Source organism: Oryctolagus cuniculus, chromosome 11 (assembly GCF_051225735.1).
Source record: "Oryctolagus cuniculus isolate XC-2025 breed Fujian yellow rabbit chromosome 11, ASM5122573v1, whole genome shotgun sequence".
NCBI lineage: Eukaryota > Metazoa > Chordata > Mammalia > Lagomorpha > Leporidae > Oryctolagus > Oryctolagus cuniculus.
In genome coordinates, this window is record NC_142877.1 from 78863868 (window position 1) to 78878342 (window position 14475).

Below are 14475 nucleotides of genomic sequence, written 5' to 3' on the forward strand. Positions count from 1 at the left end.
AAAAGATACTTTTTTTTTTTTTTTTTGACAGGCAGAGTGGACAGTGAGAAAGGTCTTCACTTTGCCGCTGGTTCACCCTCCAATGGCCACCACGGCTGGCGCGCTGATCCGAAGGCAGGAGCCAGGTACTTATCCTGGTCTCCCATGGGGTGCAGGGCCCAAGGACTTGGGCCATCCTCCACTGCCTTCCTGGGCCACAGCAGAGAGCTGGCCTGGAAGAGGGGCAACCGGGACAGAATCCGGCACCCCGACAGGGACTAGAACCCGGTGTGCTGGCGCTGCTAGGTGGAGGATTAGCCTATTGAGCCGCGGCGCCGGCCAAGAAAAGATACTTTCTATATCAATTTTGACAAAAATTATTGAGATGTTATAGGGCATAAAATACAATCAGAGAGAATATCTACATGTACTAGAGAATACATATTCTTCTGTGGTTGGGTAGACTGTTATATATGTATCTGCTAGGTCTAGCTGGCTTATACTGTGGTTCAAGTAATCTGTTTCCTTCTTGATTTTCATCTAAATAGAATCCATTATCAAAAGTGCTGCACTTAATTCTCCATGTATGTTGTAGAACTATTTCTCCCTTCAAAACTGTCTTTGTTTCTTTCATATATTTTGGGGGCTCTGTTGATTAGTACTTACATATTTTAACTCTTATGTAGTCTTGATTAACTGACTCTTCAATTGACTATGCCTTTATATGTCTCTTGTAATGATTTTTTACCTCAATTTTCCTTTATCTCTTGTATGTACATGGGACGTCCTCTTCTATCCTTTTATTTTACTTTGTTTCCTAGGATCTAAAGTAAATCTCTATGGACAGCATATAGTTGGGTCATGTTTATATTAATTCATTCTGCCAATCTGAGTTTTGTTCAAAGAGTTTAATTTATTTGCATTTATAGCAATTACTGAAAAGGAAAAATGTTCAATTCTACCACTTTGATATTTCCTGTATGTCCTATGCCTTTTTTGTTCTTCATTTAGAATATTACTGCCTTCTTTTATGTCTGACTTTTCTGTAATAAATTATTTTGATTCCCTTCTCATCTTGTGTATACTTTAAAGATACTTTGTGTTGATATTTGTTTGGGGTGACACAAGCTTGGAGTTCAGTGTTTTTCCTCTCAAATTTTAAATTTTGAAACCAAATTTTAAATGATGGTTGCCATAGATACTACCGATTTAACAAATTTACATGCCTACCAGATCTAGTTACATTTTTATTACATACCATTGGAGTACGATGTTTCACTTTGGTCTGGATAACACCATCTTTTTCAAACTGTATCATATCATTAAGTGGGTCCCATGGTCGGGTACTACATAAGTGGAAAAAAAATTTTTTTAATGACTGAACAAAGAATGTAAAAACTTTTTATTCAAAGATTAAATTTTCATTAATAGTTATAAACATAGCACTAATATTAAGATTTTCCCATATCTAATATTCTGATCCTCAGCTTATTTCATAGGCTAACCAGAGTCAGGCTTATAATAAAGGGAACACTGAGTTCAAAATCTCACATTAATATATATAGTTTAATAAAAAACTACTCCAACTAACACATATTCTAGAAATGAGGACAACAAATGCCGCTAATATATAGCTTAAAATAAACTCTTTTTAAGGGGCAGGGATTTGGCTTAATGGTTAAAATGCCTACTGGGATACCTGCAACCCCTAGTGGAGTGCCCGGGTTGCATACCCACTGCTAGCTCTTGACTCCAGATTCCTGCTAATGCTCAGGAACTCCTTGGAGGCTCAGTGTATTGAGATCCTGGCTTTCAACTTCAGCCCCCTGGAGTTGCTGCAGAGGTTTTAGGGAGTGAACCAGTGGATGGATTCTCTCCTTATCTATCTCTATCTCTCTGTCTCTCATAAATTAAAAACAAACAAACAAAAACCTCTTTTAACTACTTACTCTGCAAACCTGTAATGCCATTCTCCTGTAAGTGGATCAAGTTCAAATAACTTGCAAGTCCACTCTTCATTTTTTGTTTTGCGATCTCTGGTAGCTTGCCTTTGGGCTTCCTCCAAAACATACTTTTCTTGAGTAGCTTCGGTTTGGTCTTTAGCATTTATGGCTCGAGTTACCCGCTGCCAAAGTCTAATACATATGCAAACACAGTATTTAAAAAGCACAAAAAATCACATCTATAGAGGATAGGCTTGATCCTCTTGAGAGAATAATGCTTATTTGGATTTTGAGCCTTGACAAAGCTCTGTTCATACATTTAGGAATAAGTCAAGATATAAAAATCCAGTGCCTTGAGTAGAAATTAATTTTTTTCTTGGCAAGAAAAATGTATTATATGGGATCTTAAACATATGGTAGTGAATGTTGTTGACTCAAGATGATAGGAATGTAATGAAATTAGAATTCAAGAATCCACATTTTTAACAAGCTCCCTAGATGATTCTCAGATATTCTGTTTAAACTTCACTGGCCTCATAAAGATTCATTATTGTAATGCAGTACTTTTCAACTTTCAATGCATGATTTTTCAGAGAACTTTTAAAATCAGAATCCCTGGGAGTCAGTCCAAGTATTTTTTTAAGCTTCTCAGATTATTTTAATGTACAGTGTTGAAAATTGCTGACTGTAAGAGAGACTATCAAGGTAAAATGATTTCCCCTACTAAAGTTTAGTTTTGTCATCAGTTAAATGAGAGTATATTATCTATATCCCACCCATCTGGGAAGGCATCATGTTGACAATGAAGGAACAAAGGCCATGGAATCTGATAGACTTGGGCTAAGTCCTGGATCTGCCACATCTCAGCTAGTCAGCTTGAGGTTTCTTATCTTGAGTGGTTTCCTCATTTTGAAAGTATATTGAGGGCCGGCGCTGCGGCTCACTAGGCTAATCCTCCGCCTTGCGGCGCTGGCACACCAGGTTCTAGTCCCGGTCAGGGCGCCGGATTCTGTCCCGGTTGCCCCTCTTCCAGGCCAGCTCTCTGCTGTGGCCAGGGAGTGCAGTGGAGGATGGCCCAAGTCCTTGGGCCCTGCACCCCATGGGAGACCAGGATAAGTAACTGGCTCCTGCCATTAGATCAGCGCGGTGCGCCGGCCGCAGCACACCAGCCACGGCGGCCATTGGAGGGTGAACCAATGGAAAAAGGAAGACCTTTCTCTGTCTCTCTCTCTCACTGTCCACTCTGCCTGTCAAAAAAAAAAAAAAAGTATATTGAATTATATCCACATCTCGAAAATTATATACCTTGGCAAAACTTAGCTCTGGATGAAGGACATCATTTAGTTATAGCTGAAACAATTTGTAGAACTCATATATACATATTTTTCCATTTCTGACAGCCTCAATTTTGAGTGTAGAAGGAAATGTACACATGGACTTGAATCCCAGTGACAGAATGATAGACATGTGGGACCATGACCTGAGAAGTAAGCTGTCTAATGTATATAAAGTGCCTAGCAAAGTATCTTTAATACTCCCTTCTCCTAACACAAAGAGATATAAAAATATAATACGGCAATACTGTATACATTAGTTTTGATTTAAAAGTGTAAGTGTAGATCTAGCAAGAACTTCTCGACTAAAGAACAGAAACTCTGACCTTAACTATTACTCAATGAATGTTAAGTCTTTGGAGACCAGAACATGCACAGCCAGTGCATTATTCTAGTGTTTCAGAGAACAGAACAAAAGTAGAATCTATATTCCTTTCACCTAGAGTTCTACATGCCTATGCTAGATTAGAAAAAAACAGGTAGATACTGAGAATCATTAACTAGTTCTATCATTTGATGTAAATAAAAAGTTTTTTTTAAGGTGCTAGAGCAAGTAAGGAAAGGCAAAACTAGTTTTAGTTTTGAGCTATAGAAAACAAAGTGATTTGCATTATATTTATTAGACATTCATCAAAACAGAATACCGACATCTTACAAATTACAAACTATTTTACTGGATGAAAATACTATAGACAGAGAAAACTGAACATATTATTAAGAGACATAAAAATATTCTTTGATCTTCAGGAAGTTAGGCCAACAAATGATATACTTACTTCTCTGATTCAAAATCTCCCTGTTCTTCAAATTTCACAGTGTGCCTTATTAATCTCCACTGCTTAATGTCAGGTGTTGGATTCCAGAAAACCTCTGAATTATCAGTCTTTTTGTCATTTATAAAAACTTCACTATCCTATATTTGAAGAAATTTAAAAAGTAATCTATAGAATTATCTTTATTTAGAATGGGATAACATAGTAAAGCACAAGATTAACAATACTCTTCCTATTCCTCCTTAAAATTTATTTATTAATTAATTATTTTATTATTTACTTGAGAGAGAAAGAGATGGTTCAGTCCCCAAGTGCCTACAATGTCTGGGGCTAGCCTAGAGCTAGGAGCTACAAACTCAATCCATATCTCTGACATGGATGGCAACTATTTCCATTATCACCTGCTGCCTTCCAGGTACACGTTAGTAGGAAGTAGGACTGTGATTACAGCTGGGACTTGAACGCAGGCATTCGTATATGGGATGCAGGCATCCCATCTGGTGTCTTAATCACTACGTTAAGTGCACTCTCAAACTCCTTACCCCCATTAAAACACTTTTCAAATTTGTCATTTTTTTGAAAAGTTAAGATAAAATACATAATACTAGCCATTAAAAAACAGGTTGAATACTCAGGAAATTGAGATTTCACATGTTTTATGTAATAAATAGATTTCAAACGTTATAGGCTAAACCTAGACAATCATTTGCAAACTATCAAAGTATGGCGCAATGCAACCTCAGTGAGATACTGTTCACTGTCCATAGTTTCAAATGCATAGAGAAAAACCTGAAAGAGCCTTCGTAGCATTAAAAATTTGAACACAATCTTAGAATTTCAATTTTTTCAAAAAAAGACTTCCTTTCCTTTTCTTCAGAAGACATTAAGAAGTCAATTAAAAAGTTTTGCAGCCATGTGGCCACTTAGCTGTGTCCCCAAATCCAGTTTCATTTTCTTATTATATTTCTCATAACTTTCTGACCAGTGCAGAACACAGGTTATACTTGGTGTTCATAGTAAGAGTACAACTAGGAAGTACCATTATCCATGATCCTTTTCATTCACTGAAGTTCCTCTTAATAAAATTACATGCATATGAATTTAGGTTGGCAGAGAAATAAATAAAAGCCATGGCTCTTATCTACCACCTTATCTTTTCCATATTCTTCTAAAAGAAATGTGAGCTCTAACTGGACCTATCTGTGCCTCTTTGTTCTAGGTGAGAAGCAGTATCATTCTATGCATAAAATCATAGCCTTGCAGCCAGAGTTTCTGAGCTGGAATCCTTTCTGTGTCACTTATTTGGAACAAATTATTTATGCTCTTTGTGCCTCAGTTTCCTCCTCTGTAAAATAGGGCCAATAACACAATAATAAAATGGGTACCTATGAACCTGCTTCACAGGTTTCTATAAAATATTAAATGAGTTAATATGAGTAACTTCTTAAACAATGAAGTATATAATGAGTGATATGTAAGTGTTAGCTATTTCTATCGATTTAAAAGTTTTGGAAAAATAAAGTATTATAAAAACAAATAAATATAATTGATAACACATCAACACTTAAACATTTGCTATTAAGCTGAAGCTTACATTGAACAGTAACTGCTTTTAGCAATGGAATAAGTATTTAATTTTTAAAATGACTGTTAATTTTTTTCCCATAAAGTCCTTTTTGCAAAGCCAATATTTTATATAAAAATACTTACCCAATGGCCTTCCAGAGTAGCTAGAACTTCTTTTCCCAATTTAAGTTTCCCTGATATTTGATTAACACAATCACTACTCCCTAGAAATGGCTTTAAAAAGAAAATGTTAAACATTTTAACTTACATTTACATAAAATGTAGAAAAACAACAAAAAGAATTTTATAGTTAAAGCTATTGAAGGCCTAAATGATAAACTACTGACTCAAATTATAGTTAGAAATGTTTAGTGAAAAGAAACATAAATTGCTGCTGTGGAAAAAAAAACAATATAATACCCAAATAAATATTACAAAAGACCATACTCATATAACTGACTCAGTGTATTGAGCTGCCCCAAGTTCTATGTTCTCTCTTAACTCTCAACACTGTACCCTATCAATGTAACAATATACTAAGCTATAACAACTCAGTAAATGTAAGGGATATAACAATGTATAAAAGAAATAATTCATCCTTAAAACAAAACAAAGCAAAATATATAACTAAAATGCCCTCCAAAAAAGAAAATAAAAAGGAATATATTTTAAGATTTTGCTTTAATACATTTATTTATTTATTTATTTATTTTGCCAGGCAGAGTTAGACAGTGAGAGAGAGAGAGAGAGAGAGAGAGAGTGTTATAGACAGTGAGAAAGAGACAGAGAGAAAGGTCTTCCTTCGGTTGGTTCACTTTCCTAATGGCTGCTACGGCCGGCACGCTGCGCCGATCTGAAGCCAGGGGCTGGATACTTCCTCCCAGTCTCCCATGCGGGTGCAGGGACCCAAGCACTTGGGCCATCCTCCACTGTACTCCCGGGCCACAGCAGAGAGCTGGACTGGAAGAGGAGCAACTGGGACTAGAACCCGGGGTGCCAGCACCACAGGTGGAGGAGTAGCCAAGTAAGCCATAGTGCTGGCCTAATATATTTATTGATATTTGTCCCTAGAGATAATTTTGATGCCCCAGTATAGTAATACTTAAAGATGCTATAAATTATTCAAGATTCTGTCACCATGATTTTTAAGTATCACTATCACCATATAAGCAAAAATTTTCTAAGGTGAAAAAAAATCAAACAATAGACATTACACCAAATAATATTTGATACTCTTTTTTCTTTTTTGAAGTTGCTAATCAGATATGTAATATAGAAATATATCAATATAGAAATAACATATTTCAATATAGAAGTAAATATTATTGATTCATAGAAATATGTTTATCTGAACATAATGTACTGTCTTAAAACAACAACTGACATTGCAAAGGTCTCAAATTTCAGTTTCACTCTGAGGCAGACAGAATTCTCCAAAGATGGACTCAATATTTTCTGTTCTTCCCTCCAGTTCATATGCTCTTCCCTCAATGAGACCATACCACCTTCCCACTGAGAAGTGGAGTTACATCCCTTCCATTTGAATTTGGGTGGGCTTGCAACTCTTCAAATAACAGAGGATAGTGGAAGTGGTGTAATTTGGCTTCTGAGGCTACATCCTAGAAGGCAAAAGCAGCTTCTACATTGTTCCCTGAGATGCTTACACTTGGAAACCTTAAGGTACCAAGTAAGAATTCTGACTACCTTGAAGCTGCCAAGCTGTGCTAAATCATCAAAAATCAGCCCCCATCAGTAGAATCGTCCATGGCCTGCAAGTCTTCTTGAGGCTCAGTACCTTATATTGTAGATACATGAGATTCCAGTGAGTTCTGTCCAAATTCCTGACCCACAGAACCCATAAGAATCAGAACATGGTTATTTTTAAGCCTGTGAGTTTTAAATTAATTTGTTTTGCAGAGATGGTACCTAATAAAACTATGTGTTATGTACACAGCTGGAGTCAAGTTGACACATACCTCCTGTATTCTATAAAGCACTGCTTTAATTTACTGAGTAATTTCTATAATCACTTCTTAAATAATACCTCCTATATAATACCAATAACTTTGTTAACTGAAATTAAAAACAAAAAATGATGACCTTGTGATAGTTTGGATCTCTCAAGGCTACCATCTTAGGTAATTCCAAGATAGTCACTTTGCTTGCCCTCTCCCACTCAGGTCCTTGACTTGACATGAATTGCATTCTTACATTAGGAACGAAATTATACTCTTTGGTCAATATTTATGGCACAACTCCCCTTTCATTAGGTGGTAATCTCCTATTATCCTCTACTAACCTTTAGTTTAAATTCAAGTATTGCACTGTATCCAGTTTTTTGACATGTAATATTGACTGTCCCACCAAGCTCCAGTGTCATTGTACCATAAAGAATTCCTAAAGAAAGAAAAATTGACAAGACATTCAGAATTGAAACTGATGCAAAGCAGTAATATGTTCAGACTGTAGAGGTGGACTGCTTGGGTTCAGATCTTGACTTTGCCACATCTTAGCTGTGTGATGCCAGGGAAATTACCTCTTTATACATAGTTTTCTCCATGTATAAAACAGGAAAAATAATATTCCCACCTTAGAGGGTTATGTGATTAAATGAGTTTACAAAATGCATAGAATAGTAAGTTGGATGCTTAGCCTGTTGTAAATGATAACTATTACTTATTAGCCTTTTTTGCATTCTAAACAATGGAGGAAAAACATAATATATTAATTTTTAAGAAATTGACAAATGGGGCTGATAAAAAATTCTACAAGAATTTGGTACATTGAAGAATAAAAAATTAAATGTCAAAGGTGGCACTACAAGAAGATGAAAATCACTTTTAAGTATTCTGGAATAATGGGCAATTTCATCAAATTCCAAAACTTGCAGATAAAGCAAATGTAAAGAAATTCCATGATTATATATTATTCTCTTTTGCCTGTAGTACATATGCCTGTAGTACACAAAAAAGTTCCTTATGGGTAAATTCACTGAACACATATTTATTCATCTGATAATGACAAAATCTTAAGGACCTACAAATCAAGCACATATTCAAACAAAACATGTCTGATACCATCAATCTCAAAACATAACAAATTATAGCCACATATACTTACTTAAAAATATTCAACTAATATCTAACTCACGTATGAAAAGGTTTACCTTTACAATGAGCATATGGCATTGTCATTACATAATCTTCGCCTCTGTTCAAGAAAGTTAATCGTGCTTCTCCTTCTAATATTGCAGATAATGAGTTTCCTGCAATGAATATTATTTATTAAATTTCACAACACCAATTCAACCAATTCAAAACACGTAAACTATATTTAAGACATCTACGAGACATCTATAGTGGACTGTCAGAAAAATGTTTCAATCTCAATATGCCCAAACATGTATATTCAGGACTTTATTTCTAAACATATTTGTTTAATATTCCCATTCTTACTTTTTGAGTTATGTGCATATTGTTTTTTAAGTGAGGATCCTAAGAGAAATCTTAAATTTGCAGAATATTCACTAAAATACTACTTTAATGTATAATTTAATTTTCTAAACAAAAACTTTATCTATAAGTCTCATTATTTAAGCTTTACATACTTCTAAGTGATATAATGATCCTAGACAACTTTTTTTGTCCTTGCTCCATCATGTGGTTTTCTCTCCTTATACCTTCGGTTTTATTGAAGTATAATTTACATACAGAATCTGCTGAGTATCTCGTTTCCCATGTTGGATCACTCTCCCCTTTATTTATTCTATCGGTTAGTATTAGTAGGTACTAGACTTGTTTATGTGCTCCCTTTGACTCTTAGTCCTTTCATTATGATCAATTGTGAACTGAAATTGATCACTTGGACTAGTGAGATGGCACTGGTACATGCCACCTTGATGGGATTAAATTGGAGTCCCCTGGTATGTTTCTAACTCTACCATTTGGGGCAAGTCAGCTTGAGCATGTCCCAAATTGTACATCTCTTCCCTCTCTTATTCCCACTCTTATGTTTAACAGGGATCACATTTCAGTTAAATTTCAACACTTAAGAATAACTGTGTATTAATTACAGAATTAAACCAGTCATATTAAGTAGAACAGACAAAAAAAACTACTAAGAGGGATAATGTATTAAGTTGTTCATTAACAGTCAGGGCTATGCTGATCAAGTCACCGTTTCTTTTCAATTTATTTTAAAAGTAGAGAGATACAGATTTCTGCATCCAATTTTATACATGTTTTATAATGACTTTTCTTTCAATATACAGTGTTTACAATTATATCTTAAAATAACTGGACTTTCCTGTGTTTCAAAGGAAATACTTCTTTAAAAACTTGAAAAATTTAGACAATTATTCATAATTCCTTCATTCAGGTTTAATTATCAAATATTAACAGAGTGCTTTGCATCTTTTTTCCCTGTTCATGCACATGAGGGAATTTCAAGAAGTAAATGGAAAAACAGAATTAAAAGATCAATTTATTTTGGTGCAAAAAATTTTTAAATCATACACAGTTTCTTTTATAATAAACATTTTCCATGAACTTTTTGAATTATCCTCATATACAAATGTTTTAAAGTGGTAATGACTCAATTGCATATATTATTTGCATTCTGCTTTTTAGTTAACACTAATTAGCAATTTCAAATTTTAGTGTGCATTAGAATCATCTGAGAAATCTATAAAAATGCAAGTAGTTAAGACCAATAATTCTGACTTGGAAAATCAAATGGCGTTTAGTATTAAAAACCTTAACTTAATTGACTCTGAAATTACTCATGGATGTCATTTGAGAAATATGAGCAATTCTCTCAAATAATAATGTATGTTTCAATCTACGAAGAAGTGATTAAGTGCCTTTATTTTATCCGCTCTGCAGAATATCAGATAGTATAAAAGTAAATGATGCAAAGGGACAGAAAAAAACAGGTCAATAAATCTCAAATTATAGTCCTAAACTAGGAAATAATGCCATTAAAAATCAGTGATAAATAAACCGTGCAGTCAGAAAATTAGCTGGCTTTGGGAAAAGAAAGTTATAATCTTACTTAATTCTATATATACTATACACAGAAGTGCCATAGAACAATGGAAACATAAAAAGTAGGAGGACACATATGTGAATTATTTCATAAACCTAAAGTAAGACAGGTTGTTTTTAGCCAAAGTACCAAAAGCCAAAATTGTAAAAGGAAAAATTGATAGTTTACCATAAAATATCAAGAAAGTTTTAAATCTCTTACAAATTTATTTACTTGACTGATAAACTTGTATGCATCTATCATGTACAACACACACACTGTAGAACAGTTAAATACAGCTAGTTGGCTGGCGCCGTGGCTCACTAGGCTAATCCTCTGCCTTGTGGCGCCGGCACACCGGGTTCTAGTCCCAGTTGGGGCACCGGATTCTGTCCCGGTGTCCCCTCTTCCAGACCAGCTCTCTGCTGTGGCCAGGGAGTACAGTGGAGGATGGCCCAAGTACTTGGGTCCTGCACCCCATGGGAGACCAGGAGAAGCACCTGGTTCCTGCCATTGGATCAGCGCGGTGCGCCGGCTGCAGCGCTGGCCACAGCGTGCCAGCCGTGGCAGCCATTGGAGGGTGAACCAACGGCAAAAGGAAGACCTTTCTCTTTCTCTCTCTCTCACTGTCCACTCTGCCTGTCAAAAACAAACAAACAAACAAACAAAAAAAAACAAAAAAAAATACTGTTATAAAAAAAAATCTAGCTAGTTAACATCTGTATTATTTCATATAGTTATTTTGTGGTAAGCGCACTTAATGTCCATTCCTTTAGCATTTGTCAAAAATACAATATCATCATTAACAAAGGTCATATTTTACTATAAGTCTATTGAACTCTTTCCTCCTGTCTAAATGTAAGTTTGTGTCCCTTGAGAAATATGCCTCCAAATGCTGCCCCTGTCAACCATTCCAGTCCCTAGTAATCACCATCTACTCTCTAGTCCTATGAGATTGACTTTTATAGATTCCAAGTGAGCGAGATCAATTGTTATTTGTTTAAGGACGATACTACTTCTTAACTGATATGTGTTCTACCTGGCTATCTTTACATTTAGCTTCATTTGGAAAGTTCTCTAGAACACTATAAGCTATCAAAGCACACCAAACAAGAGGTTTCTATTGGAACAACCCAATAATCAAAGAAGAAATGAGGAAGTTACAACCACCTCTCACAGCTGCCTGGGCAAGGACCATTGTAAAGGCTGGATTTAGTATAATCTTTCTAATTATATACGAACAGATAGTTCTGATGTATGTAAACTATAACACAGAGAAAAGGTAGCCAACTGCTGAAGCAATCCCAGAAAGTACACATGGTACCAAATAAAGATTTCTACAAGGGAAAGACACAGTTCATAAAAATCATTTACATTATAATTGGATGGGTGAGGGTAGATTGAGGGAGGTGTAGTGAGAAAAGAATGACTCAAACATGAAATATATGTAACCTTCAGAAGAAAACAAGGCAAATAAAACAAGAAACAAACTAAACAAACCAGAATAAACATCAAGCAAAATGGAAGACATTTTGAAGAAAAATAGAGGCACACACTATGTTCCTGATCAAGAAGTACTTTTAGATTTTTAAGACCTGTCTATGGTTCTCCAACCTCTCAGGTCACCAGATTTCTGTTTACTTGGATTTCTGTTTATTTATTTTAGTACTCCTATTTTACCACAATATTTTTTCTCTCACATTTAAAATTCTGCAGTTGAAATTTAATGATTTGATTTTTCTCCACTTAAACATTTTAGAAAGTCAAATGGAAGCATTTACATTTTCTACTGGCTATATATTTCTACTGGTCTATAGCTTTGGCCATGATCTGTTTGAATTGTCAGTTTTTGTATTAAATTTTCCTACAGCATTCTCATTTCTCTATTTCCCCCTGTACTTGCAGAAAGTTTTATTGGTATGTTATTTGGTTAAATTCTAAATATCATAACTGATTGACTCAGGGCTGAGTATTCTTTCAGTCTACATTAGAAGACTAAATTAGAAAGACTGATCCCTCAGATTACTGATATGACACAAAAAGGCTTAGTAGGGCTAAAGGCAAAATAAATACATTATATACAAAGGGCTATAGTGGACAATCATTCTACTTTTTCATAAGTAATGTTTGTGATGAATTTACACATATTTGTTCCATACTTATATGAAAATGAGCCATGCCTCTATTTACAAAGGGCCAAAAAAGGCCATTTAAGCAAAGGCGATACTTAAAATAACATGTAAGTTCCTTGATGACACCAGTCCACAGCACAGTCTGAACGACAGCTCACCAGAAAACAGCATGTCCCTGGAAAGGAAGCTGCTTGAGACATGGGGAAACTCACCATAGAACTTGGACTTAGCCAGGATACTACCACTAAGGCAAAATCCATCTTTTCGGTTACTAACATAAAAGGCGGATATCGGTGGATGATGAGACACCTATTGAACATAGGAAAAAACATAATATATAAGAAGATAAACATACTGTTGTGCTTATCAAAAGTTCAATTATTATATCAAAAAGGAATATCTATAAGTAGTAAAATTAAAATATTGATGGTTGCAATGATCATCTTTCTGTCTCCCAAGGAAACCCACATCCCTGTATTCATACCATTAAACAGGCCCCTCTTATACCATATCAAGGTTGTTTGTATAGAAGTGGTAGTATGTCAGGAAGTGGTAGTATGAGAGGAAAGTTCAAAAAGGACATGGGGTTTCTAATCTTCCTCATACTCAAGGTACAAATTATCCTAAGAAGGCACTATTATTGAAAGACAATGTCATATTCTTCAAGTTTGTGCATATACAGAGAAGACTGAAATCATAAATACAAATGTACATAAGCCTAAGTTAATGAAAGTTTAAAAGGTTAGAAAGATGTATTTGTAAAGATACAGAGGATCTCGAATGCTGGACAAATAGGTCTAAACTAGATTTTGGAACTGGAGAGCCAGCGAAGAACGATCAAAAACAATGTTTTGGAAATATGAGCTTGCCTCCCACCCAAAAAGAGGGTGGGGGGTTAGAGGAAGAAAGGAGGGAAGAATAAAGATTTATTTTTGGTTCAAGAATTCTATGGCTGTAATCGTAAACTTAAGAATATATACTTAAGAATACAGAACTATCCCAGTAACTTCCAGATAAGTTTTGTTTCTGTAACATGCATTTCTAATACCTGTTCAGCAATATAAAAAGTTTTGCTGTTTGTTCTGGGATGAATCCACAAACAACGGAAGGTTTCCCCAAGAATAGGATTATAAGGTTTTTTCAATCCCTAGTAAAAAACATACAAGTTTCAAATTAGAAATAAAGAAAATTCCAAATAGTTTATATCAGTTAAAACAGTTTAATTGTAATGTATTGGAGTGAAATAGACATTTTGATAATTGATGAAAAAAACCGTTCAACTGTGTCATCTGGGAGCCATTCTTACACATTTTCACAGTAGGAACAGGCATTTAGCTTAGTGATTAAGACACCTGCATCTCATATAGCAGTAACCTGGGTCCAATTCCTAGCTCTGCTTCCAACTCCTGCTCCAGCTTCCTGTTAATGTAACCTCAGGAGACAGCAGTGATGGTTCAAGTAATTGAGTTCCTATCTTCCACACAGGAAACCTGACTTCCAGTTTCAGCCATAGGCACTGTGCGCATATGGGGAATAAGCCAGCAGATGAGAGCTTCTCCTCTCTTTCTCTCTCTCTCAAATACATAAAGTTTAAAAAAAAAATCACAGTGAATGGAATTTACATGAAGTAAAATTCAAAGATTTCATTCACAATATGATTCTTTTTTTTTTTTAACATTTACTTATTATTTGAAAGGCAGAGTTACAGAGAGGCAGAGGCAGA

General features: G+C 35.2%; 1 protein-coding gene across 27 annotated transcripts in view; it reads right to left on the minus strand.

Moving 5' to 3' along the window:
- OSBPL8 (oxysterol binding protein like 8) overlaps nucleotides 1–14475 on the minus strand; it is a 198241-nt gene that overhangs the window by 18000 nt on the left and 165766 nt on the right. For all 27 annotated transcript variants that reach the window (XR_016216184.1, XR_016216183.1, XR_016216182.1 and 24 more), the window contains 8 exons: nucleotides 13801–13899; nucleotides 12965–13061; nucleotides 8762–8860; nucleotides 7895–7992; nucleotides 5740–5829; nucleotides 4033–4169; nucleotides 1929–2114; nucleotides 1238–1325 (listed from right to left, as the gene is read on the minus strand). Coding sequence is in view for 22 of the 27 variants with exons in the window: in XM_051846458.3 (XP_051702418.1) it covers nucleotides 1238–1325; nucleotides 1929–2114; nucleotides 4033–4169; nucleotides 5740–5829; nucleotides 7895–7992; nucleotides 8762–8860; nucleotides 12965–13061; nucleotides 13801–13899 (894 nt within the window). In the remaining 5 variants the exon portion in view is untranslated. The remainder of the gene's footprint in view (nucleotides 1–1237; nucleotides 1326–1928; nucleotides 2115–4032; nucleotides 4170–5739; nucleotides 5830–7894; nucleotides 7993–8761; nucleotides 8861–12964; nucleotides 13062–13800; nucleotides 13900–14475) is intronic.